Consider the following 27,904-nt stretch of genomic DNA (forward strand, 5'->3'; position numbering starts at 1 on the left):
AGATAGAGGGAGAGATGAAAGAGAAGAATCGAAACAATTTTGGAGAAAAAAAAACGGTGGGAAAATTGGCCACCGGAGCGAAACCTGGCCACTGGCCACAAGCCATAGATTTGTGGTGTCAGGACAGTCACGCTTTAATGGGCCGAGAAATCCGCCGATCCGTCGACCCTCACCCTTCGGCCGTCACCACTTACCGTAGAGCAAAAGTGTGTTTTTCATTTTAACATCTAAAGAAAACAAAACGGTGAGATGCAAGAGATGAAAAGATGAGTTAGTTTTTCGATGGTTAATTTTGCGGTAGCATAATTTCGAAATGCTTCGATTCGGTGGGTTGGTGGGTTGGGTCAATTTTGACATTTGCAGGAATTGTACGGTGTTTCGGAATGGAAGCGTTCAATGGATGTAGATGGCATCGAATAGGGGGGGGCCAAATACGGTGGGTAGCGTGTGGGTTATGATTGGGTACAGTGTGACTGACTGTTGATGTGTGTGTCCTGGTGTCAGCATGAGGGTATACAGGGCGTTGAAGAAACTTAAGTTGGCCAATAAGGTTATGTTAAACGATCGCTCGCTCGATTTCAAACCTCAACAGTTTGTCTAGTTTGTGACAGCAATAATGGCTACATCTTTAATTTAAATAGCTAACCGAAGCAGGATGAAACTGGAACTAGCTTGCAGAGCTCAAAACTCCCTTTCAAGTTTTCCCAATCTGAACTGCAGCATTCTCCTTTGTGTGGAAATCTGGCGCCACAACGTAACCCTACGACTAGCGAGCACTACATCCTTGCAGAAATAACAAACATTTGCTTTCAAGCGCTCGTTACCAGCTACCAGCTCGCGATGCACGTATGCACACGGTGCGCCTTTTCAAACCATTCCATTTTGCGACCCGAGACAGAAATTCCATTTTCTTCTACAACCTTTACTTGTTCTTCCAATCCACACCGACGGCTTCTTAAGCCACAAGACTTTATCGGACTTGCATTGCCTGGTGCGGTTCGGATTTCAGCACAAGAATTATGTGCACAAAGGGCTGCACCGGCCAAGCATGATGCACTCGCTGCCATTCCTTGCCTTGTATCGGGCATGAATTACTCCCACATGCCGGCGGTTGTTAGCGGCCCTGTTTATTTGGCATATTTATTTGCACCAATCCCGCAGCAGCATGGGAATGACTTCGTGGAAAGCAAGCCTTTTACTTTTTTTGCGGCCTTTTGCCGGGGGTGTGTCGAGATTTGTTTGAGCTGCACAAATAGATTTGGTTTCTATCGCTATTCGCTGTCACCGTGGGGATGAATAAGTATGGCAATCTTAAGCGGGGTTTTGTATATTCTGAAGAAATGTACGCGAAAGAATTGCTAATCATTTAACATCATGGTGATAAATTTAATTCGTGAAGTTTTCATTCTTCTTGAGCATGTCGGTAAATCCTCTCACCCCCAAAGTACGAAATTTTGTGATACATTTTACCGCAAGTATCGTTCGCTCACAACACACAAAGCCCAAACTATTTGTACATCGACCAAGCTCAATGTATCACCCAGGGACTTGGTTTCGATCTCCTGGAAGCGATGTGGCCAATGTTTATATCCCGTACGGAGAAACCCTCGCACATAGCTTTCATTGAAAAGGTAAATAAATTGCGTTGCACGTTAGCAAAAGGATTCCGTTTCCATTTTTCCTTCCACAGCCGGTGCTGCCAATCTTGAGGAGAGTTTTTGAGTGTTGCTGGGCTTGGTAGACATCCTTATTCATCTATGCTCAAGAAGAAACACGAAAAGAAAAACAGAACTCATAGCTTTCAGTCCTTCATTGTAAGCGATCAGTACGGTTCAGCGAAAAAGAAAAACCTTGTCTTTCCCTACGTTTCTTTTTTTGACGAATAAAAGCTATTTCTCTTGTGCGAGGTACAGCTTCGCCTGATCCCGAATGCTTCAGTCGGGTGGATGCTTCAGAAAATTGGAGCAAACAGGCACCAAGAGCCAGTGGTGAAGGGACATGCGAAGCCCAACCGTACCCAACTTGAAGAATGTTTTTTTCTTTTTCTTTATATATGAGAGGCCCCAGAACCTGCGTGAAGAGTGTCCAAACAAATGGTAAAGTATATGGTACACGAAACGACGACGACGACGGCGATGGAGACTCTTTCAACTTTTCCCCTTTTGCTGATGATGATCCTTTCAGCTGCTAGGACAATCGCAAATACATATCTCATGCAAGAAAGCATAATTCCATTTCCGAACCCGTACTCCATGATTCACATTATTCGCAGGGATACGATGCGAACGCACGCTGGCAACGGTACAGTGACTTGCCAAGCACTTGTGAAACCTTTTAGAGTGTGGTTCAAAGCGAGAGTGGAACCCGGGTTGTTATTCGCTTTTTCTTCAAATGACAAAGTTTTGAATACTTTTTAAAATACAGGACAGAACCGTATTTTGAGACTGAATTTTTCCTGATTTTTCATTCTTTTATGTTCGATTTTGGAGTCGTAGCGAGAAAGCCACGCCAACTATTAGGAAGCTATATGGCCTTCACACGTATGAAGCTACAAGCTATAAATATCAGCATGTCAATTATCGGAAAGCTTTTTTCATACCAATCCAGATTCTAAACACACCACAAATTAGAACCGTCTAGTCAATGTTCGATAAGCTGCAGTTGTTGTGTTTCCCATCACACCATTGCCGATTCCTTGAAATAAAACCCAATCTTCTGTCTGCTGCTGCTGCTGCTGCTGATATGCTTAATGACGATTGTGGTTGAACGGTCTGGAGCCTTCCGCAAGCATAGATTACGTAAATGAAGACGCAATTAAAATGATATTACCCATAGAAATGGTCGTCACGCCGTTACGTCCGTACCGAACCTGTCCTTGTGGCTTAGACGTCCTTCCACGTCCTACCAGCGTTTCCAACAGTTGTAGATGGAGCCCACTCAAGAGACTGCTCTCACCGTTCGTCGATCGACATCGAGGGGACATTTGTGTTTCCTGGCACACGGATAGAACGTTACGGCGATGAGGGAAATTAATAGGATTCACAAAATCACCGCCCAAACAACGCTCTTGTGGGATTGCTGCGAGCTGGCCAAGGTTCCATCACGAATTCCTTCCGGGCTGAAGATTGTCTTTGGGATCACACCCCAAGGGCACTAGAAGCCTAATTAGACGGAAAGAGACGCAGCCGGCCGAGCCACCCCGAAAATCTGAATAACGAGAGACACTTTTGGCCATATCGTTAGAAGGGACGGTGTTAGATCGACACGACGCGATAATGAGACACATTAGAGCTGTAGGTCGGTGTTCGGTCTGCTTGCTCCAACAGGGGCGTGATGGCAGCGAATGATGAATGGTATGTGCTTTTGGATAAGCGTTTCCCATCGCATTGAAACACCCTTTACGCACACGGGGCTGAAGGAAGTGGTGGATCCCGTTTGCTTGTGACACTCTCAATTAGAGATAAGAAAGTATATTTGCGAACCAATCCAATGTGGCGTGATTCGTGACAATCATGCCAATCGACGGAGCTCGACGGGGACGAAAGAACAACTGATTTCACTACCTTTCAAAGAGTCTCTCAAGTTCTGTATAATATTTCTGAATATCACGTTTTTGTAGCATTACATTGTCAAGCTAGGAAAAACTTCCAGTTGGAACACCCTGTACGTCTGTATAACCATCAAACAGCTCTGCGTGACAGATCCATTAGGCTAGTTCTGAAGCTATGTAGCGAAAGATGAAGGCATCGAAAAAGACCCGTACAGGACACTAATCATCGTTTATAACTGCTACTATTCACTGACATTAAGCGTGCATTCGTTTACAAGGGATTGCATGTCGGCAACTTTCCCGCAGCACAGTTTCACAACATTGACCACGAGTCAATAATTATACGGTTGTGTTTTCCAAGGCCCCTAGGCTATGTTCTGCCGGTAATGGAGTTATTTGTGGGTGAAAGACATCAATTAAGTTACTGTTGCCTGTAAGTCTTGTTTTCCACGGCACACCATACCTCTCAAAGCCCCCTGTAAGAGCTCGTTGATCCATGTGTCCTGTTTTAAACCAATCGTGCGACAACTCCACAGGCGACCGCCTGGTGCCACTATACTATGCCGCACTAGTGACGCCCAATAACGATGCATAACGAGTTCTGATGCTTATCGCGATCATTCATAATCATTGGCACGGTAAGGTATCCCCTCCAGCTGCCTCCAGCGTCTCTGTACAAAAACGTTATCTGGCCGTGCGCAGTTCGAGGTCGTACTGGGAGCGCGTAATCACACTGGAACAACCTTCACAAAAGGACCGGAATTTACGTCTCCCAGCCAAGGATATCTCAATGTCCCAAAGCGGAACCATTACAACCACATGCCACACGGATGTGATCCATCAAATTGGACTACTTTCTAAATACCCGAGCGCAAAACCCCTTTCTGCGCTGTCTAGGCACAATACGAAGCGAGTGATGCGAAGATTTCCATTCATCATCAGCAGCAACCGGAACTGGCTTCTGCTTCTGCTGCGAAATTTTGTGCGAAGAAGCAGAAAGCTCATTTTTCTTCACCCTTTTCCCCCGGGCCCGATCGGCCACCGAGTGAAAGTACGCTTTTCCTACACCACTCCCGGCGCTAGTTATCCTGACGCTGGTTGCGCCCGCTAGGCAGCGATAAATCTCCTGTCTGCTGATGAGGAAAATTTAAAATTTTGACATTGTAATTGGTGAAAGTTTGCTTGATTTATGTGCGATGTGTGCAGAAGAAGAATTGGCGAGGCACTCGGGAGGCGGCACCCACCTTATTTACCAAACGGCTACCGTCTTCCGCTTGCTGTTCAGGTTTATGTGCACCCATTAATCAGATCGCTACCGAGTGCTACAATTGCTGGCAGGGAAACGGCTGCCGAACGACTACAATTTCCAGCACCGTATTAGCCAGCACAGTTGATGGAGGCGCCTGGTTGTTTCTATAAAAACCGTACCGTTCAAACGAATCGCTTGCACCACGGTCGGTTAATATGCGCACAACTTTTGAGTGACTTCCTACCGATCTTTCTGGTGCACGAACATGCACACACACACGCACGCGGTCGAAGTTGCCAAATTGCGGTAATTAGGGAGATTTGAATTAATTACTGGCTAGCCCGAAAAAGCTTACCCACACGAAGGAACAAGGCAACAACGGCAACTGGCAGCTGCCTGTGTCCAACGTCCGACTTCTCATCACAAGACGAACGGAACTTGATGAAGACAAAATGGTACGAAACTGCCCTGCATTCCCTCGTTCCCACTTCTTTGCGTCACGCGCATTTGTTCGGGGCTCACGGTGATGGGGATAATTTAATTAAAGTATGCCTCGTACTGCGCTGGTGTAGTAGTGTAGCAATGCGGCAGCCATCGTCTGGACTATAGGGCAGCTGCAACACTTTCAGGCTACATTACTTCGGTGTATTAGCAAGCGTAGGGACGTTTGACGAAATTTGTCAGGCTGGCATTTTATTAAATGCGTAAAATTTTCCAACATTAAAAACCAAGAAAGAGATCAACTAATAAAAAGAGGCTTCGTCTGACAAAGAACGAAACCTAAAGAACTGTATAGTCCTGCCACAGCTACGATGTGCAAGTTGAATGCAATACTTTTCGCTTATTTTAACATTTGTAAATCTAAACTTGAGTGACACTTTATAGTAGAGTGTTACATTTAAACATATACCTTATATTTTCACAATACTTTCTGTCATTTTTAGGGGGACATGTTAATAGGGTAGAAGGTATCTGTTGTACGGATAAGACATTTGTCTAATTTTGTCTAATGGTTATCTCCTAACCGCAACATGAACAAATCATACATTATCAAATACTCCAACACTGCATTTTGCAAAGACTGCAAGATTTACAAGCTGTTAAGGAAAAGAATCATTCCAAATCTGCTTGAATACAGCTTTACTTTCTCGCCAGTCAAAGAAAGTTTGCTGACTGATTGAAAATTGAAGCTCTAAATCTGGCTTTCCATTTATTCAAAGAGTTTTGAGCGTCTCCCCACGCGTCAAAGGGAATGCTTCCGACTTCAAAATGATGTAAGAGATGTATAGCATATTCCATCCGAATATTCCAAATCAGTACTTGAGACATTAGCCTAGAAGACTTGATCTGACAATGAGCTTCGAGAGTCTCCCTACCCGAGGTAAGGCCTCGATGTTGAGAATGCTCTTGTCAAGAGGATTTTTTAATGGTATTTCCAAAGCTATTATATGGTAGACTTTGGATCGCTCTATACAAGTCCAACGTAACAAAATGTGCCATTACGAATATGAACTGTTCAAAAGTAAAGGAGTGAAAACCAAGAGCTTAGAGCATATAGAGCCCCTAAAAAATTGTTCTCGATGTCACCAAGCATCTTGGGAGAATGATTTTCTTCTGGAATTATCAAGGTTGTCTGGAAAAGTCTTGAAAATATTATCATTAAGTCGTATAGGCCAGTAGATGACCACGCAGGCATTTAAGCCAGGTAAAAAAAGATGTACTTATACTAATAAGAGATAAATTCATACAATTGTATACTGAAAATATTCCTCAAATTCAAATGCTTGTATTCTAGCACATAAAAACATTTTTCAATGATCAATGTAAACCAAACCTAAAAAAAACCTAAAAGCCTGGCCGTATTGCAAAAAATTTGTCAGCTGATATGTTGAGTTTATCAAATCTTATTGCAATATATGCAGCTATTTTATTTTTTGCAATACAAAACAGCTCAGATAGCATATATAAAAAACCTCCCGGAAATATTTCCTAGTTCAGCAAAAGATGTGAAGATTGAATTCCGAATTCAATTCTCAGCCACACACATCCAAGGAGGATTGCATTCGACTAGCCACAAATACACCCCTTTGTCGATGGAAAATCTCACTCACCAAGCAAGATGTGCTTCCAGAACCAAGAAAATGGCACACTTACAGCAAAAATAACCGTCACGTTTTCTATTACATTTACTTGCGGATTTCAATTCACGTGCGCTCCGTCGAGCAGTCCCGCAACATCCGGCAACACAAGCGTACCGAAATCTACACGTCCGCACTGCAAAGAGGATTCCATGCCGTCAGGCATGATCAATTGTAAGCCTATTTTGTGTGTTACATAATATGACAAGGGATTTGTGGTGGTAGGTGATCATATAAATATTGAAAGCCCAGCACAAACGCAGCAAACCGAGTCGTATTGATCCACGCAAAGTACAAAGAGCCACTGAATTGTACACCCCTATACCATCAGAAACACACACGATATAGTCAGCTCTATTCAGACAACGACACGAGTTTTCCAATCCTGAAATTACGATCACCTTGACAACTGTGTCACCAAAACACAGAGCGCGTTCGCATCACACAACTGATAGTCCCGAACCAATCAGAATGGCGACCATTTCATCAAGCATTCAAATGGGCCTCACCCGTGACTCACCGCACTCATTTCCACGAAACCCCTCGTTGCCGCAACGATATTTCCCACTGCAACAGTCGTCATACATTTGGAAAAAGCCATACCCACACACCGCCATGCAGGCCGGTCATTACGGCTGGCCTGGACCGTGCGAGTGTTATTTCCTTCGACCGCAAATGATTGGATTTTACGGTACCGAATGGTAATAAATTGCCTTCGTTCGTTTGGTTTGCCCACTTTTAATTGAATTGAACGATAACGGCAATGCGCTCCAAATCGAATAAGTTTCCCTTTTTTTCCCACCGCTCGGCAGGCAGCAGCATTCAACCCGCGGTTGCAATAAATAATGAAAAGCTACTTCTCGCCAAGCACCATCAGTTAAATTCGATTGCGTTACGTTTTTTTTCGTTATTTTCATCCTCGATTCAATTCTTCTATTTAGATATCCAGTTTGATTTCGTCATCTGGCATGGCAGTTTCGGCATGGGCAGGGAAATGGGAACAATTTATTTGAGAATTTTATTCCCTTTTAAGTTCGCCGCTGGCTGGGAACCATAAATTTCCGGCGTTTTATTTACCGCTAATTTTCAGTTCCTTCAGCGGAAATGATGTGATAAGTGAGCAAACGGCTTTAGTGCGACAAAATCACTTTACGGAATGCTATTATTGTCACAATCATCACTAACCACTAAGATTTTCATTGTGACATAATTTACAGATTGGAGGAATAATATGTACTGTAAACTGGCATTTACACAAAACTGCTATGGCCTAAGAGATATGAAACGATCAGTTTTGCAGTGATCCGTTGGTTGCGCCTTCAGATAGGCAATGCGCATTACACCATGGGGAATGAACTTATCTTATACACTAATACCACTTTCTACGGACGCTCTCCTAATTCACACACTATTGCGCTATTAGTTGCAATCCTTCCGCTCATCATTTTGTCTAATCTTCTATTACAATACTAACTCTATTTTAAAATGTAGTAAGAAACAGTATAAAATAGAAAACAGTCAAGATGGATCGATACATTATTTGATAAAAGGTGCATCAAGATCATGTGATCATCGGACGTAAATGGAACAGAACAGAAATCTGTTCCCTTTCTGTTCTGTGTTGAATAATAGAACTCACTAAATGGATTGAAATTGGATGGATTGCCGACAGACTCCCCGTACGCAGCGCTGATAACCTTGGTACGAGTTAAAATCAAGTCACAGAAAGCCTGAAATGTCAGACCGCGGCCATTCAAGGTTGTAGCTCCAATTTAGAAGAAGGCTTATTCCTCCTCTAAGTGAAATTATTGGACGTTAAGGAGGAATGAGTAAACTCATAAGAAGTAACATATCGCTTGATTTCTTGCACATATTTGCCTATGTAAAATTTAATAATTTAAAAATTCAAAGAGTTGTCCGATCGGAACATGTCAGCATAGGTCATGTTATATCATTTAATTTTTTGCATATACGAGCTCATAATCTGTATAACGAGTATTTACTGTTTAAATGCTTCAACTTTAACTGGAGGTGATTTTGTATGCATATAAAGCTTCCAGGTTAATGGCCAGATCATGAGTAAAAAGTTGCGAGGACAATTTTGTAAGGGTTTTTTGTTATTCAAGGTTTTGGGGGTCATTGACACGTTTAATTTTTTTACGGAACGGCCAAAAATGTACCAAATTAATAGCCTACAGCTGGCTGATTTATTTTAAGGTCCAATACCTTCAATAAAAATCGATTTGCTTACAAAATGGAAATTTAAGAATAATTTGAAGCTAAAATGTCGAATATGCTTTGATGCTCAAGCACCTCGTTAGAACAGATTATTATGGTCATTAGACATATTATGAAACAAAATATTTGAAAACAGACAATTTGGTAAAATACAGGTGCGGCATTAGTACGTGTTATCATTATAGTATGGGTGAACGCAACACGGGAGGTTGATTGTGACGATGATTGTTCATTTCAATTCGGGAATCCACAGATTTCGACAAACTTTCAAATAGACGTTAATCATCAACACCATAACATCTAAATTTTATAAATCTGAATCAGCCCTCTCACTTAAACCTATTCTCGATAAAACATTAAACAAAACTACAGATGTGTTGAATTATCGCCGTTTCATTTTATTTTTCTCCATTCGATCTTGATTGCGGCGTGTAGCTATGTTCGAAAAAATTATCTTACTTCCGCTAAAATAAAATGCCTTGCACAACACACTTCACTTTCTAGATGAAATTCTCTCACAACCTTAAACACATTTCCGGCGAATAACATCAGCACCGAATTCTTCATACTCTTGCTTCGTTACCCACGATTGCTGGAACATGGGACTTTGCGCGACCAAGCATCCCCCAGCCCAAACGGTCACTATCGGCTGCTGGGTCGTCACCACCTTGCATCGATACTGGGATGGAACCAGCTTCGTCAGCTCGCTTTGCAAACGGTCCGGAAATCCATTCAGCATCGTCGGTCCACCAGCAAGCACGATGTATGCATAGAGGTCCTTCCGACTGGCCTCCTTACAAGAAGCCACGCTTTCTGCAATTAGCTCTTGCAATGGTGTTATCTGTCGGTGACCTACGACCGATGGATTAAACATTGCCTCTCCACATCGATATCGCTCTGCTCCAATGCTGAGGACCGATCCATCGGATGCTTTAAAATCAACTTTGTTCATCACTTCCTTTTCCATATCGGCACTAACCGCACACACTTTTTCCATCAGCTGTCGCGCTACTTCTCGGTCACTTACGTTGAGTGCACCTGCCAGATAGTCCACCATATCGCACCCAGCGAAATCAACGTTCGTGCTAGCTTCGATGACGGGAGTGCCTTTGTGGATGGGTACAACACTCGTACACCCATCGCCAACATCAACCACCGTGCCACTGGTACGCCCAGCCCCGTACAGTGCCAGCGTTGCTTGCATCGACATGTAAGTGGCAGGTGTCGAGAACTTTTCGAACATTATTTGAACGGCCCGTTCACGGTTTGTCTTGCACCCGAGCGGTCGATCTGTGAGCAGCACGTTGTGATCTTCCGGCGCGACCTTCAACACATCTTTGAACGTGTACTCCCAAACCCTTTCCAGCGCATCCCAATCGCATGGCTGCCCTCGCTGAATCGGACTGACAGCACGGCTCGACGGCTGTTTCGACGCCACACCAACACTTCGGATGACGCCATCCGTGCTCTCCGATAACTGCACAACGTTACGAAAAATCTCCGCCGGGTCATCCTCGCCAGCGAAACCCACCTTCACCGTGTGACTGCCGTTGTCAATAATAATGGCGGGACTTTCTTCTACGGACATGATTGCACTCTCGCTTTCTTCGAGCGACTGCGTGCGACTGATGGACTCAAGTCCAGTGTAACACCGTTATCTACAAACAGTTGTAACGCTTGGTTGTGAATCATTTGGTGGATGTAATGGGCGACACGATTCGTGTGATTCGTGTGACTTGCAGAATCAACTCTCGTTTCGGTTATCTTCACACTGAACAGAAAAAAAGATAATGATTGTTTGACAACTACAACTTTCAGCTGTTTCTGATTATCTAATCGGCTTTACGTTGGGTCACTCAGCTCAGAAACTCTTTCATTGACAATATCAACACTGTTTTTATTGTATTATTTTTTCTACCATGTTTTTTGTCACAAAGAATGACCGTTTTCTATATCGCTTTAGACATCTAGAATATCGCAAATTCTACTCCATATTCCATTGATTTACATTTAATGCTTGAGGTAGTATTTTGTACCTATATTTATAGCTTCATAAGTACTTCACGATCCAAGCAAAAAACAACCGTGAGCAAAAAAGTTTCAAACGAAATTCCACAAAGTCATGACTGATTATTCCTATCAAGCTCAAAAGAACAGTTCTCCCCATCGCAGCCACTGCGCTTACACTGGTTCAAGGATGTCTGTTAAACGGAACAAATTGGTACAAATCGTGCTCCATAAATCGCTGTGTCATTACAGCTTGTGATCTTAATGAAAAGCCCTGCCTCTCTGCCCGCTGATTACTAATCACTCTGTCACAAGTTTTCTGCTTTGAGCTTTCGAAAGCTTCGAACACTTCTCAACGATTCAGCGAAAAAGGCGACTTACTTTCTTTCTCTATCGAGCTTCACCATGTGTCACGGTCATAGCCTTCCCTCACAGCCTTTGCAGAACTCATTAACAGGCACAAGACGAATGCGGTGATGCGGAGGACATCTTAGACACTTCTGCAGACAAACGCTTGACCAAATTGCAGTACACAACTACTTAGCGATAAATCACTATCGAAACTCATCCCTCTCGAAACTCCTTATTCGGACTGACCTTCTTATTCGGCAACGTTTTGGAAACCCGCCAAGGCCGGAGAGTGGCGAACCTGGCGAAGCCAGGGCGAATTTATTACTCGGCCTATGGCATTGCCGGAACCCGGCAGGAGCACCAACCTTCGACGGCCGAGCCAAACAAACCCAACCCAAGTAGCACCATTGTGAAAGGTCAGGACGAAGATGGTGACCGGTGACGCCACTGCAAAGGGCAGCCGGTTTGCAGGCAAACGCTACCATCCGCAGCCTCCAGACGACCCGACGCGTTGAAGTAGGTCAGTTTCGGGCTGCGACCATTTAGCAATGGCAAACGATGGCCATGATTGAGCAAACTTTAAAGGATAATTTATTTTATAAAACGTGCCGTCCGCATACAATTGCAGCGAAGGTCTTGACGCCCGCCCGAAAGACCTTCTTTGACTATCGACTAGTATGGTGCAAAGCTCCCCGGGACGGTCGTTCGGTCGGTCGGTCGGTTTGGCAAAGGCAACACACAAACTGCAGGCAATAAATGCACCGAAGCGTGTTCAAAAAGTAATCAGGAATGCCGGGAATGCATCATCAATGCACAAAAGAGTTTTGTTTTGGGTTTGTGGTGAACTAGGCGATGGAGTCCCATAGCCGCTGGGTTTGATTGAAAATTTTCAACTCTCTCCATCCTTCATCACAATTCTTTGTTCTAGCAACGGCCCCCGATCAGACAGTATCAGACGAGCTGGAGCTTCACCTTTCACCAAGCTGTCGAAATCACAAGCTTCACAGCTCGAGCTAGGGAGGGAGAGATCTATCTATTCTTTATCGCAGAGTTTCCACTGGATTATAAACTGTATTTTCATCAAATACTCATCAATCACTTGTGAACCCTTTTCAGCCATGGCAGTCTCCGAGTGACAGAGGTGAACATTCGTTTTTATAAATAGGAGACCCCTTGCCACACGACACCCTTCCCCGTAAACGTGTCACTTTTGATCGAGTGTCCCCCATATTAAAAGTGAGGAGATGCTCACTGGTAACTGTATCTCCGCTAGTGCACTAGGGTGCCTGCAAGTAGTTGTGTACGTGCACAGGGCCAGGTGAAGTCTCCTGTTTCCTGTTGCACTTGTTGGCTGTACTTATAGGTCGGTTGACATCCAGCTTCACTCGGAGCAGTGATTTCAGAACATAAGCGGCCTAGAAAGCTGATGGAAGCGACCGAAAATGACAGCAACACGGAAAGGCTTCGCTTCCGTCTGACCTGTCGTGGCAGTCCGTCATCACGCGGGATGGCAGCACACACTAAGGAAACAACAGCCCGACCAGCCGGGCCGGGACAGGAGCTGTGCAGTGTATCTTGTCTTGTGAGTATATGTCAGTAGGTGTGCTGGATGTGTGTATGGACGGATGGATGGAAAATGGATTGGATGCCGTCCGTTGCTCCAGGACGACAGGGAATAGCGGCAGAGGGTTGGATTTGAACTTATTTATATACACAAAAATCAAAACATCGTTTACGTCGATGTGAGGTAGCATTCTGCTGAAAATCCTCTCACTCTATCGATGGTCAATTCTGTGCGAGGTCGTGCAAAGTGCCTGAACCGCCGGTAACAAAACACAAAGTGCATCTACCAAAAACATCCACAACCCTTTCCACGGGCAGGTGCATATCGGACACAGGCGTTTAATTAAATTTTTTATGTACTCGGTGCAATTCAGGAGGTTCAGCAGTGGTTCGGGGCAACCTTGCGAAGAAGCGGTTGTACCACGCACATCCACTGCTGACCGTTTCGCAAACGTTTCGAATGGGAACGGGGACACGGGACACGGTGTAAAAGGGGATGTGCGCACAGGAGACATACATGGGGCGGTTCGAACTCCAACTCAACCTCAAACCACCCGTTCGTCCCTACCTTCCACTATGACAGCACTGTCTTCAGGCATATTTCCGTTTATCAGTGTGATGTGACCAAGCTTGTTTCCTCCGTTGGTAGTCGTCGTGATGGCGGATTGGGTTCTACGTCTGCCGTAGAAACTTGGACGAACACTTTACAACACAAGGCCACTACCCGGCACCTCCCTGAATTCGATCGCTTCGATTGCGACCAATTATCCCAGCGCGGATCTAACGTCGTCTCAGGTTCGTCCGGCAGACCTGCACCGTTCGAGTAAGCAGCAGCGCTGGCGAACGTTGCTGTCGAAAGGATACTTTATTTACCGATATTTCTGTGCAGTCGGGTCTCTTCACAGAAGTTCGCAAACCAGCTGGGCGAACAGTGTGTATGAGTGTGGTATGGTGCGTGGTATGACGTTGTGAGGTCAGTACTTGGAAACAATTTGCCGCGAAATCAATATTCTATAAACATGCATCATTTCGCAGGCACATTGGCTTTACACTGGGCACCGTTTTACGCGTCAACTTTTTGCGAAAGGGCTCAAATATGTATACACACACACACTCTAGATTGCGCACAAATACACACACTCGCACAAACCACAAGAAGTTGGAGAAGAAGGCCTTTTGCCCCTTTGTAATTTCTCTGCAGACTTAATCCCTCCGCTACCGTTATTGATCACGGTTTGTTCGTGATATTGGTAAACCCTAGCTCACTTGCTGGCACACGGATGTCTTGCCTTTGTTCACCAAGCCGATATCCGGAGGATGTGAAAGCGTTACTCGTTGGCTACCCGTTGAACTAACAAATTACATCGACGTAATAGCACTGCTTCCCGCCTGGTGAAGAGCGCAATGTATTAGATCTGGCACACCAGCATGGACCTGCTGTATTCACAATGGACGGCACAAAGGACACGGCTAATTCGCTAAACGCTAAAACACGAACAAACACACCAAATGCAAACATATGATAGGAACGAGCCTCAGCTGGTCACCTGTTTTGCTTTCGATTTAGCACGCAAATTTCTTTAAAAATCACAGCCCTTCGAGAGCTGCTCGGACCTCAACTCCCACGGGGAGACCTGAACACGCTGCCGTTGCTGCTGCTGCTGCTGTTGCTGCAGGTGCTGCGGATGAAAACTTTTGAAAAGTTTAATAACTCCCTCGAACGCCGCTCGCAGCAAACAGCAGTACGGCGGCAGACTAGCAGTGGCTCATTGCAGTGATGGGAAGTTCATCATGAACCGTTTCCGGGACTCGCGCGGCAACCGAATTTTTGCTTTTCACCAGCATCAACCACGCTGTGTAACGGGGCGAGAAAATAAAGGCTGCCACATACATCTACAAGCTAGAACACAACGGAGCGCACAAAGAACACACCAAGCGCGCGAGGATAACGAATTTGAACGGAAATGAAACCTGGCCCCGGATGCGAGCTGGATGCTGCAGCCAGGCTACACGCGATAATACTCTTCGTGTGGCTGTGTGTAAATGTGTGTGTGTGTGTGTGTATGGAGGGTCGGAACACACGGCCAAACAAAGCCAACCGACACTACGAGGTACGAGCCGCCGTTCACTTTGTGTGATCTCGTTTACTGTGCATAATGCATAATTTTTATCCTTTAAAGTATCGGATTGGCCGTATGGTTTAGGTACCGTATTTCATGCGTCACACTGCGGATCGAACACACACTCGGGTCGTTATCGAGCTCGTGGACGCAACACTACTGTGTACTGTTAACACTTCCAGCACCAAGGCGCCAAGGATCGCTACCAAAAGTTCGACCACTCGCTAGCGGACTTACAACCGAACTAAACTTCCAGCGAACGTGTGGCGAAGCTTTGAGGTCTCCAGCCTGCTTGGCCTGCCGGAGCGTGCCAGTCCAGTTTTGCCATCGTTACACTTACGGACTCGCAGTTACTCCGATGATGCTCTATCTCCCCAGCAGGAATCTCTGGCTCAGGAGCGTACCACGCTCACGAGAACAGTGAGAGTGTTTGAGAGGATGCGGGAAAGCTTTGCTCCCGGTAAAAGCTTCCAACAGGTCTGTTTACTACGCTCGAGAGCAACATCAAGCGCCCTGAAGTAAGTGAGCTTTTTTGGGACGGCCCAGTCAGTGTGTTCTTCCTTGCAGGATGGAAAGCTTTACAAAGGAACAAAGGATTTCTTGTTGGAGAAGCTTTTGGTGTTCAGTTTAACTTTGCGTTTTCAAGGTTTTGAAATCTAGGGGAAATTGTTTAGTGAGAGAGTATTGTTTCATCTCCCGACGAGAGCTACTCCTGGTGAGAATTTTCTCTTCGCGCTTTTCCACGTTTGTACCGGTGGAGAGTCCCTTTCCAGCGCGCTACCGTTTGTGTGCGCAAATGTCACTAGCGTTCTCACTCTAGCAGGACTCTGTTGCGTGTCGAATTCGACAACAAAAAAGAAGCTTTGTGGACGTTTTGTTTTGTCCTATGGGAAAACGAGCGTAGAATTGCAGATTGTTATTGGTCTTGTAAAACCACAGCTGGACCTCAGCTCACCGGAGTAATTTACATCCATATTGAAACGCTCTATTAGAGGGACCTGCAGGGGCAAATGCACAACGCAAAACAACGGTTTCCTACGCGGATACACAATTGCTCCACAAAATAGCACACCGATGACGCACAATAACCTCTCGAAGAAACGATTAGAGGGTATCCATCCATCTCGTTAATATTAATCATTTCCCAATTCACAATTGGTCGTCGCATCACATTAATGTATTGACAGTGGAATCATTCTTTCATAATTTTACATTTCCAGCTATTTCTCGTGATTGGTTGCTAATGGCCCATCAAAGGTCATTTCAACAATGTGAACGCATACGTGATTATCTTGCAACAGGCCACCAATTTTCTTCGTTCCGAAAGGTCGACAACCTGCCTGAGAGTTTAAGCCATGGCAACGTACGCCGAGGTCGAAATATTTAATGACTCCGGTACAACGACACAATAATAAACTATTATTAGTGAATAGCCAACCGCTCTTCGGCAGAATTTCGTCACATGTCACAGTTCGGAAAAGGCTCTACCGTTTACCTGGAACCTACTACAATACGCAGTGCCTTTGGGAACGCAAAACATCTGGAGATCAGCTTCATACATTTTGCAACGAAAAGCAAACCAAAGCTTTTTAGTAAATAGCATTTATTTTTAAACAAGAGACCCGACAATTATGAATATTAAATTATTTCCCAAAATTACAGCGTACAGCGATGGTGAACGATTTGCTCAACAAGACAAAAAGGTTGTTACATTTACAAAAGGGGCTTTAATAAATTTGCTTTGTTCATAATGTTTTACATTTTTTCATACGTTAGAGGTATTGCTCAGACTTTTTGTCATATGAAATAATGAAAATTATTTAATTTATATTACAAATAGCAGAAAGGAAGTATCACTGCATCCCATATAAATCATGGAATTAGGCTTAATAATGAGTTTTAAGGCTTCCATTAAGGGAATGATAAAAAGGATAAGATTGTGAGGAGAGAGTCGTTCTGGCCGTTAAGCGTTACGCGTAGTAGGAATGTGAGGAAGTGCTCTTACAGGCAATTAACGGGAAGGCACTTGTAAAGAAATTCAGCAAAAGCACATCAATGTGGTTGGATAGAAGTTCATCGATATAAAAGGATTGGAAATGCGAATGACGAATTTGCAGAGACTCTAGGCCTAATAACCGACAGTGATAAGGATTGGAGCGAATGGCCGAATGGAGAAAGCCCGAAAGGAAGCGACGAATGACAAGACACGTGGGCAGACACGATCAATTTTAACCATCGCCGGCACACCAGCTGGTGACCGAACTACACAAGCATATTCGATTGACACAAGGATTGATCACACTCAGCAACAGTATGAAGGTGTGCTTCGTACATAAACATTAACACAGACACTAGATGTAAAACGAGCAATGAAACTTAGCATACAATTAAGTTATACATCTAGTTCATTAATGGAGCATACATGGTTTATGTCAATGCTACAAATTGTATATCTCCAAGGAGTATGTTGGTGGAACGACCAAACGTTGCATTTCTGTGGGCAAAATAATAGACCGTTTGAACAACGCCAAACAGACAAGTAATCAATGAAATTCTGAAGATGACGAGTTTACTAAATTAGGAAGATTATTCTAAGATCATCCGCGTACTTGAAGACACCAAAAATATTCTCAGAATACAGTTAAAAGTATCGGGCATGATGGATACAGAAAGATTCCTAACAGACGATCGGACTGTACCGCATAATTCCTCTCAAATCAACAATAAAGGTGTTCAAGAGTATGCCTCAAACCTCAAAGCCTCTGGAATGACCTTAGACCTCAGCTAGATGCAATTGTTAAACACTCTAGACAAGCCTGGTTTCTGACTTTTTTCTATCGCACCAGTCCAAATGTTCCCCTGAAAACTACTCCAGACCTTAACTTTGTGGAATATTTCTGTGGTGTCTAGTTGATCCCACTTCCAATAATATAAAAGCCCAGATAATAGATACAACTTTACTTCGAAGTTTTTGAAGTTCTTCTCAAAGAGATTCCACCATCAGCACGAAGTTCCGAAGTAGAATTGAACGCAAAATTGATGTTACTCTTGGTTATTTTCAGTAAATATAGTTATCTTGCTGCCAATTCGTCAAATGTAAAAATACAAACAAACGTAAATTCTTTAAGTTACATTTAAAATAGAACACATTTTCTTGTATTCGAAAGCAAAAAGCATCAAATTTGTAAGTCAAAATTAACCTTAGTTTTTCTCAATCAAACAATCCCAAGGTACTGGGCAATTAATCCCCCGAGCTAAAACTATGCCCATGTTTGCGCTGTCCTTGCTGTATTGCTTCCACGGTCAAGACCAACACGGCCACCATTAATCCAACTTGCAAAACCAAATGCTTGAGCTTGTCGTCCCCAAACAAAGCAACTGTTGTTTGCCCCCCTTTTTAATGTAATGGAAGTGAATTTGTTTAACTTTACGCGTAACTTTGCGTTTCCATTCAATGCCTCACCGTCACCTCACCGTTGATCTATTTGCAGGTATGCAGCGAAAAAAGCTCGCTGCTCGTGCGTAACGTTTTCAAAGCCTAGTGTGAAGGGTTGCAAAGAATTAGCACGCGAACGAACAATAAATTCAATGGGAGCGTAAGTCACGAAATCACGCCCCGCGTGTCATGGTTCAGCTGGGGAAGGGCGTCTAGAAACACCAACAAGTATCAACAGCGACTTCAACAGGTTTAACGCCGTAATTTTCCATTGCTTACCTGCGTGCTGAACGGCATGAAAAATCGATGAAACACGCCGGATTTCCTTTGTAATGGTGACACGGATATACATAGCACCACCATACCTACCGCGGCGCTTGTTGCTGAAGTCATGTGGTCTTAGGTTAAGTTGTACTTATTGCCATAAATTTGCGATATTTGCCTACGGAACGCCCCAAGAAACGGTGACAAGCAGGGTTGATTTGATTCGAAGAGGTTGATCGCGAAATGGGAACAAGCGAAGAAGGAGCAAAAGACGGAATTTGGTATTGTTTTCTTTTTGTTATAAAATCACTTACACGCATCAACAACGTCTGGAAGGCTCCAATAATCGCTTCAATACGTCAAGACAGTATTCTTAGTCTGAATAAAACCTACAACAAGCGTTTAAAAATTGCAAACATAAAGTACTCGTATTGCGTTCCCTTTAATTTGGACCTGCAGAATAGTCAACCCTAGTAAAGTGTCATGTTCCCACCAACCAAGACATAGTTATCTGCTAAAAAAACACATCTCACTTCCCATCCGGACACACTTACACACGTTCCTGCCATTTCTTTCACTTTCGGACCTTTCCCAAGTGGCATGAAACAAGTGGCAAGTACATGTTGCTATCCCGGCTAAGCCTTCATTTCGTAATGTTCTCGATTATCTTCCTCACACAAGTCTTCCATCAGGCTGCAGTTGATTGCAGTCCAGTGCAACTCGTAAGTGCGCGAGTGCACTTCCATTCCAATCGTCACCTGGAGTAAAAACATCGAGAAATGGGTGCTCCCCGGAGGCAGCAGATCCTGTTGGGAATTAAGCAAGCGGTCAGAGATTTCTTGGGCTCTCTGTGACTCGAAAATGCTCGGTGAAGCCATGCAAACACGTGCAGTTCCTTGCACGTTCGTTCTTGGTTCCGATTTTCCAACCCGGCAAAATGTTTCCCATCGCCGAGGATGGAGCTCTGCTGCCTAACTCTCTCTGATTACTCTGCCTCTGACTTCTTGCACTTCAGCAGATCAACTTTAGTGCTTTAGTGCAGAGCACATGCAAGTGGCTCTCAAACCGCTCATCAGTGGAGTGTAGCGTGTCGTGGTGAGCACCACAGGGTGGAAAACGTATGTACTCCTGCACGTTCGTACCAGCACGACTGGGCACCGATGGGCTAGTGTTGCCAATTGACCCTAGCTTTACCTTCGGCGGGCAATCAGAACGTTGTTTGTGTATTGTTTGTTCATAAATGTTTATTCTAATTAGAATGTACTTGAGCGTAAAGTTTTTCGTAACCGTAGTACTTTTAGCTCATATAAGTTTCAAGAGGCTCCATTGTCTAACAAAAGGGTTATTTAAATGATTGAATTGAAAGCAAATATTTCCATGGCCAATTCTACTTCAAACTAGTACATTCGTTTATTATCATGAATTCCACTAACGATGTTTAAATCTCTTATTATTACATCCAGACGCTTTTTTCGTCTGCTTTTATTGCTTTATAACCACAATTGATTCCTCTCCATCTATAACCCTAACGCCTTCAGCACGCTTAATCTTAATCCTTCCGTAATCCTGCCTCATGTTAGAGCCGCGTCAAGCTATAATTAATTAGGTCCGGCATCGTATAAAACGCTACATTTCGCTTTTAAGTTCCCGGTCCTAGCTTGCACAACTACGTGACGTCCAGCGGTGGTAGCATGTGCTTCCTATGCCACGAATAAGCTTAAAGGATAATCCCTGCTTCCAACTTTCAACACCCATCCTTAGTGTATCAGCGAATGGACGCACGGAGCGTTGGCCCATCCATCCCTACCGTAATGGGCGTGTAGTTTAAGATGCAATTTTATCTCAGATAAATTCCCACATTCCTGCCTGATTCATTGTGAGGCGGGAGGCTGAACACAACGGCAGCAGCATCGCCAGTCGGTAGGCAAGCCTTTTTTGACTATTATTTATTGGTCTATCTGTTGTGCTATCTACATCTTGTTTATGTAGTTGGAGGTCAACGAGGACGAGCAAAACAAAAACAGCTGTACTAAGAAAAACACAGGAATGAAACCCTCCGAAATTGCCGGTGAAACATGAGGCATGGATTTTGGAAGTACAAAACCAATGCCAAATTTCTTTTTCACCAAATCTAGCTGAAAACTACCACTGCTTATCTTTGGAAAGCAAAAGCGAAAGTTGACATTTAAAAAAAAGATTCCCATTCGAAAAAACATTTAAGGCTCGTATAAACTCCATACAAATCGCGAGTTCCATGTATAGACAAAAGATCCTATTGTACTGTCCTCCATCATGCTCCTAAAACAAAAACTGTTCTTAAAAAATTTTCATCCCATCTTTACGATATATTATTTCACACGTATGACACACACACAAAGTCTAAGAAAACAGGCACAAAAAAAAGCTTGTGTCATCTTGTGCCACCTTCAACGACTGCTCTCCGAAACGACCAGATAAAATGTCGTTCTCACTCTTGAAATCCATATGTTACACCTGTCACCGGCAGGGAAACATATTATCTGTCCACCTCTATCCGTACTTTATAACCCATTGCTCGTAAAAAAAAGAATTCCTCGAAGAAAGCACAAGCAAGCAAAAAAAAAACTCCTTCGACGTTTATCGATGGCTCCTGCCACAGACCTGCGAAGCTCAGGAAGTGCAAAAACAACAACAGCCGCCAGAAAGAAAAAAAACCCACTGGCACTAACATAAACGTAATTTCAGTTCCCGAAAGAAATGAAATGGAAGTAAAATTCATCATCTGCTGTCATAATTGCGTTCGGATGCCGCAACCGTTCTTGCAGCCCGACGAACCGACCGGCAGGCAGGAATAGAACACATCCGTTCTTGTGCGAAAGGTGCTAAGTGTAGGAAACTGCGCCGGAAACGCATACTCCGACAGCGGCTATACGCCGACAAAGGCAAAACGGAAGAGCAAAATGGGAAACCCTTCCCACCATCCTTCTTTCCCGTTCCACCAAATTCCACCGCTTATCAGGTGGTTTTTTATCCCTGAGAGTACCTCGGAGAATGAAGGTGATTGGGAAAATATGAACCATCGAGAGGAGCGCATGGACATGGACATATTTATTGCTGATCGCTTCAAGTGCTTAGAGGTTATTTGCTATAAGACTGCGTTTTGTAGAACTTTTTGTAGAATATTTGCTCATATAGTCTACTAAATTTGTAATCTAAAGTATTTGAAGGCATACTAACTTTAGAGTAGATCCATTCCAGCGATGTCTATCGATTTTCGTTCACGATGAAATATGCATCACGCGAAGGCATGGTATTGCTACCAATCAATTAGCGTCAATCATTACTTTGCGGAGGATTAGGTTTTAATTATATTACCCTCATCCACAGCTGTCTCTTCAGCTTATGGACATCAACCTTGTCTATGTGCAAGCCTTAGCTAGAAAATATTTGTCTGCAAAAAGCTGTAGATAAGAAATACAGAAGTATAAAATATTCTACTGAGAACTTTAAATCTGGAATCCATAATGCTACAAATTGCCTATCTAATGCAATAATTGTTAAGCTAATGCGCATTAGAATGTTTCTCAACAACAACAACAAAAAACGATAACAATTCGACAAGCCGACCCTTGGGAGAATGGCAAAACTATCGATTTTCCCATCGCATCACCGCTATGTGGGTAATCATTTATCAGCATCATTCGACCTGTTCGTCCACTTACAAAAGTGGCCGACCTATAAAAAAAATAAATCGTGTAATGCGTCGTCTCGTTATGAGGTGATGCAAGGACTATGGACGGTGACAGACGTCAGACGGAGCAAAGGAAAATGAGCCTGCAGGAAAATGGTCGTCTCATTCAACGTGATTCGTCAATCATTTTTCGACAACATAGCAGCAAAAAACATCCGGACCGCCTTCAACAACATGAAGGCACACTTAAAACGATAAGGGCGATACGCCTCTCGTCTCGAGTCGCATCCGAAGAGTTCCGGGAGAAGTATCGTCGTGCATGAGAAGAGCAAGGTGCAGAAAAAAACAACAACGTTAAGTAATGGATGACAAAAATCATGATTAATTAGGCGAAAAATGAGACTTTTGTTAAGAAAGCTTTGCTTGATACTTTTTCCCCAAGGCTTATCACAAACTGGTCACGTTAATAGTATGAACGAAAATGGGTTTGAAATTATTATTGATTCGCTCATTTAAAGTTGTCTTTAAGATAGAAGTTCTTCCTTAAGTTTAAATTCCATCATTCTTAATTCAGAAATTACCCACACTGATAAAAGAACTCCAAATACCACTGCAAAATTTAACTTCTTTCCATCGTGAAGGTTTAGCCAAAGAACAAAACTTCCTCTCGAAACTGGTATCAGCAAGACCTATGGGGTGCAAAGAAGTAAGAGGCAAACCCACAGGAGAATTAAATATTTACACACAATAAGATGCGTAACCAGCAGGCAAAGGATGGGAATCTTTCCAACCGGAATCTCGTTTTGTTTTTTCCATCCCATCGTTTCATGGTGCTTAATATCAAGATTCAGAACCTCTCGGCAGTAGCACGCTTGGCGCCGCACTGAAGCAGATAAGATATTGTTACTGTTGGTGGTACACTCATTCTCCGAACCCCAAGCGCACACAATGCAAACGGAAGCACACTGCTCGTTCGAGGCTGACCTTGGGGACATGTTGAAATGAGATTGCAAGGCTTAAGATAAAATGGAAGAATGATCATCCGCCAAATTTGGCAACCGTCTGCGAACCGGAGGCTCCCGGAGGCCCTATGAATGGCAGAAAGGAATCCGTTCCCTTTGTGAACCACACACACACAATTAACGAACTGAAGTAAAAGAGTACTTAGAACGCCATTAGTTGTTACTTCAACGATTTATTCCAGCTGCAAAAAAGCCGGTTTCTTGGCTCGTTCAATTCCGAAGAAGAAAGAAGCAGCAGCGACATACGGCATGACACAATGATATGTCGCCCTTCCGAACAGTTGGTGCGCGATTGCTTATTCCACCCGCTCGAATTAAGTCTCTCACGACCATAAATCAACGCTGAATGCACTGCGTTCCGACGTGACAAAGCTCAAGATACCGGCCCGGGGTAGGTGTATTTCGAACACACAATTGAGAGGACTGTTTGTTGCCAGTGTAATAAAACACCACCATTGACAACACGTATTGACAAATTGAATACGCTGCAGCAGATAGATTTATTAGTGTTTCTCTGTCGTTTGCTTTATCCTGTTCGGGCTAAGAATCTTTCCACAAACGGCCATCATTGTCCTATCGAAATTCGAGCAAAGTGAAAGGAGAGTGAAAGAAATGCTACAAATAAATCGGAAAAGAAGGTGCCGTAATCAATACTTTTCCTTTAGTATTTCAGCAATGTGGCAAAATGAATTTAATTCTTCAAATAAAATTGTATAACAGTTTTGATAACAAATATTGCAGTATCCAAATGCAGTACGGGAAAACGGCGACAAGCCGTTATTCTAAAAATATAACTAAAAATCTAAATATCACACTTCGAAAGGGCTGAAAGCTGAGATAATATTCTGATACACGATTCCATAGATTCCACGCGCCATTGATTGAGCGCGGTTAAACAAGTGAATGAGGTCTCTCTTAATAAACAAGTTAAAAAAATAACCGAGCGCTCTGTTTTAAACCGACATAAGAATGAGAATCTATTCAACTGACTGCCAGATGGCTTTACTTCGTAGCTGGATGGTAAGTCCTGTGTACTGGGCAACGATCTGGAAGGGATTCGCCATTTGATCATGTCGACTGAATATTGACGTGCGCCCAGATCTTCTTCATCATTTTTTTTTTGCATTACAACCTCCATTTCTGGCTTTCCTTGACTTGACTTTACTTGTAGCTTGATAGCTCATCCTGCTTACTGGAGAGACATTTTTGAGAAAATAAGAAGTGCGCCCGGATCGTCACCGTTCGGAAAATCTTAGGAAAAGGTAGCAGAGTAGATATCACTTCTCTGAGTTCAAAGCCACAAATGACAATATCAGTGTAGGGGTACGGCCTACTCCGGGAATTCGGTTGGAATAGGAAGGGGAAGATGATAAAACCCGAGGTGGTGGTAGTGGGTTAATATCGAGAAGAGGACAACAGAGACCGTTGGACTATGCCGAACTGGTCAACTATCGGGGGGAGGGATTGGTCCGAGCTGTTGGTCACGCCGAACTAGCTACGTCCCAGGGCTGGAAGGGAATGGTGCGGATCGTCGGGCAATGCCAACTGATCTCGTACCAGATGGGAAGGAAAGGGGGGAAGTCTAGGGAGAGTAAGAAAGGAAGGCAACGGAAAGCTAGACCAACTGGAGAACACTGCAGAGTGTCGGAATGTCGCTACCCGCCAAGGACTCCAAACCGATTCTGAAGCTGAGTTGTCTAGGAAGATGGAAATGATTCGTTCTTCAAGGTCCGTTACAGCTCTTTAACCTTTCTTGCCTTTATTGGTCTTTTTCGGGGGGGTACAGCCAAGCACACGATGTGTCGTTGTAGCGATGTATAGTAGTTTACAATTATAATCGTTTCTCCGTGCATCTGTTTGCATACCCCCCAGGCGCAAATATGTTCAATCAGTCAGACATACTAAACAATCAGGTTAAAATTTACGTCTCAATTAGTTCAATTGGAATCTCTAGCAAGTTTACCAGGCTTGTAAGTATTTCAGTTGCACACATTAGGCTTCAAATGCTTAATTCTTTTAGCTTTTACCTGGCGCTAGAGAGGGCAATTCATTACGCTGATGACATAGAAGTGATTGGCTTGAGGCTTTTCTATGCAGCAGAAGCTTATGAAAAGGTCGAAAAACCGGCCAAACTGACGAATAGGAATTCGTTGGCCACGATCGAGAGAAAGACAGCGAGAAGGTTTTCTGAAGTTGAACTTATCATGATCCTTATGATCTTTACAATGATCTCACTATCACGGTGTGGATTGTGAACCCACCTGGTTCCTGTGAACTGGTTATGTTGTGACATTGGCATCCTTCGATAGAGCCCTTACATTTTTTAAAGGCACAGGAACAGAGGATTCCTGTTAGGCCCTAATTGAGGAAGAAATATCCTAAATACTATGTTTATTATATACTCTTTCTTCTTCATCAAATAGTTATAAAAATTGATGAACGGTTCCAAACAGATTGATAATATTTTACACTTCTTCTTCTTCCTTGGCACTACAACCCCTGAAGGTCTGGGTCTGCCATTTCTGGCTTTCTGTGACATGATTTTTATCCGTAGCAAAGTAGTCAGCCCTGCGTACGGGGAGGCGGTCTGGATGGGATTTGAACACCGGCCCTGCCATGTGAAGATCGCCTCAGCCACCGGACCGTCCCATTTTGAACATTTGTATATTTTAACTATCTAACTAGTATTGTATTGCAGTAAACACATGAATGCGTTACCAATTCTAGAGAGGCAAAGAACATTTTAGATAAAATATTCCCAAATTGTTTATAGCGGATAGTAAATCTACAACCTCGGTTTGAAGCTTACAACACTTTTATGCTGTGCCTCTCCATTTAACTTTCTGTTTAGTGTATTAAACGATATTTGTATTGTGTTTATACTAAACAAGAAACACACAATTCTATAAAGCACGCAATAAAAAGCTTCGTATAGAGCTTTTCGTCAACCGCATTTCCATAATCTGTGCAGTGCTTCCGATCGATTTTCCGCTCTGCTTATCACCCAGACACACACTCATCCTGCCGATGTATGGTACCAGATTTTATCACATATTAATGAATCCGAAATTAACTTACTGCTTTGAAGCAAAAAAACACCAGGCACCACGATATGCCCTGTGTTCAAAGAGAGTTATCTCCACGAGCAACGGCACAACCGGGAGCTATTGCTCATGAATTTCGAGTCCTAAACTAATGTGCCAATCTGTTCCATTCCTCATCCTCTTTATGCTACCAGAGCTCGGTACGAGAGCGAGGACCTGAGTTGTGTTGCGCTGGTTGAACAGACAAAAAACGCCAGCTACCACCGTCACCAGTGTTCCAGCTCGGTAGGAAGGAAGGTATTCAGTATTCAGCTAAATAGCAAGTATAATCGAAACGACAAAGCGGATTCCTGAACAATTATTCAACGTGAGATGCTGAAGAGGATGCAGGCTGCTGGTTTTACCGCTCAGTTTTAACGCAGCAATGCCCAAAAGTCCTGGGGAGATCCGAACCGTACCGGCTATGGGACTGGTCGCGCCAGCTCATTCAAGTTGCCCAATAGAAACGGATCAAGTGCATTGCAGGAGTTGTAGCATTCGCTTGAATAATGCATTCGTAATGTGATAATGAATTTTAATTATGGACCAAGATTGCTTCATTAGAGAGGGGACGTATCGTACGCCAAATTTCGCATCTGCATGCATGCGACTGTAACGCACTACTTTAGATCGGCCAGCTGAGGTTGCGTTGTCAAGTGCGTTACAAACGCCGAGTTTCTATGTGACTGCTGTCAAGCGTTAGGCACAAATTTTTAATACGACTGTCGTTCAGTTCTGAACGAATCCTTAGTTGTGAAAGCAAATATTACGAAGGTTGAATGACATATAATTGTCAGAGCTACCTCATCCTTCGACCATTTCGTTAAGTCACCATACTGTCAACGAACAAGCCTGGAAAGCCTGAAAGCATCCCCGTTTCCACCATGCAATGACAAAATGTTTCTACACGTGTTTGATTTCATTTACTGATGCATATTTCAACTGCGTCATGCTGACTATTACGGTCGTGTTTGCCTACCGCACACAATGCCTACGCTTTTGACCTGCACTGCGAGCAAACGAAAATCAACAGTCACCTGCAACAAAATTAGGTCAGCCCGAGCATTCTGTTTGCACTTCAATTTTGTTCCATTTACCTCGGCCGAAATAAAGTCGATTCGAAGTTTGGTCGTTTTATTGGAGCGGGTGGCCTGTGAAAGATTAGCATATGAAGCGTTAAAAACTGACGACGAATAAGGGTCGAATCGTTTCC

General features: G+C 43.6%; 2 protein-coding genes across 6 annotated transcripts in view; both read right to left on the minus strand.

The window, feature by feature from the left end:
* The window catches only part of LOC118517163 (band 7 protein AGAP004871), a 64,586-nt gene that overhangs the window by 11,190 nt on the left and 25,492 nt on the right, over positions 1–27,904 (minus strand). The window contains exons 1-3 of one of the 5 annotated variants that reach the window (XM_036063046.1): positions 15,305–15,467; positions 13,665–13,945; positions 195–227 (exon numbers count right to left, since the gene is read on the minus strand). The exons of 2 other annotated variants lie outside the window; for them this stretch is intronic. In XM_036063046.1, coding sequence (XP_035918939.1) covers positions 195–227; positions 13,665–13,695 — 64 coding nt within the window. In that variant the 5' untranslated portion in view covers positions 13,696–13,945; positions 15,305–15,467. Of the gene's footprint in view, positions 1–194; positions 228–13,664; positions 13,946–15,304; positions 15,468–27,904 lie in introns of those variants that run through there. 2 more of the 5 variants (XM_036063047.1, XM_036063048.1) reach the window with 2 other exon arrangements.
* Positions 2,047–12,727, minus strand: LOC118517162 (actin-like). The gene has a single exon (XM_036063042.1). The coding sequence runs from the start codon at positions 10,761–10,763 to the stop codon at positions 9,699–9,701; it is 1,065 nt and encodes a 354-aa protein (XP_035918935.1). The 5' UTR covers positions 10,764–12,727; the 3' UTR covers positions 2,047–9,698.

This window comes from Anopheles stephensi, unplaced genomic scaffold (assembly GCF_013141755.1).
Source record: "Anopheles stephensi strain Indian unplaced genomic scaffold, UCI_ANSTEP_V1.0 ucontig58, whole genome shotgun sequence".
Classification (NCBI taxonomy): domain Eukaryota; kingdom Metazoa; phylum Arthropoda; class Insecta; order Diptera; family Culicidae; genus Anopheles; species Anopheles stephensi.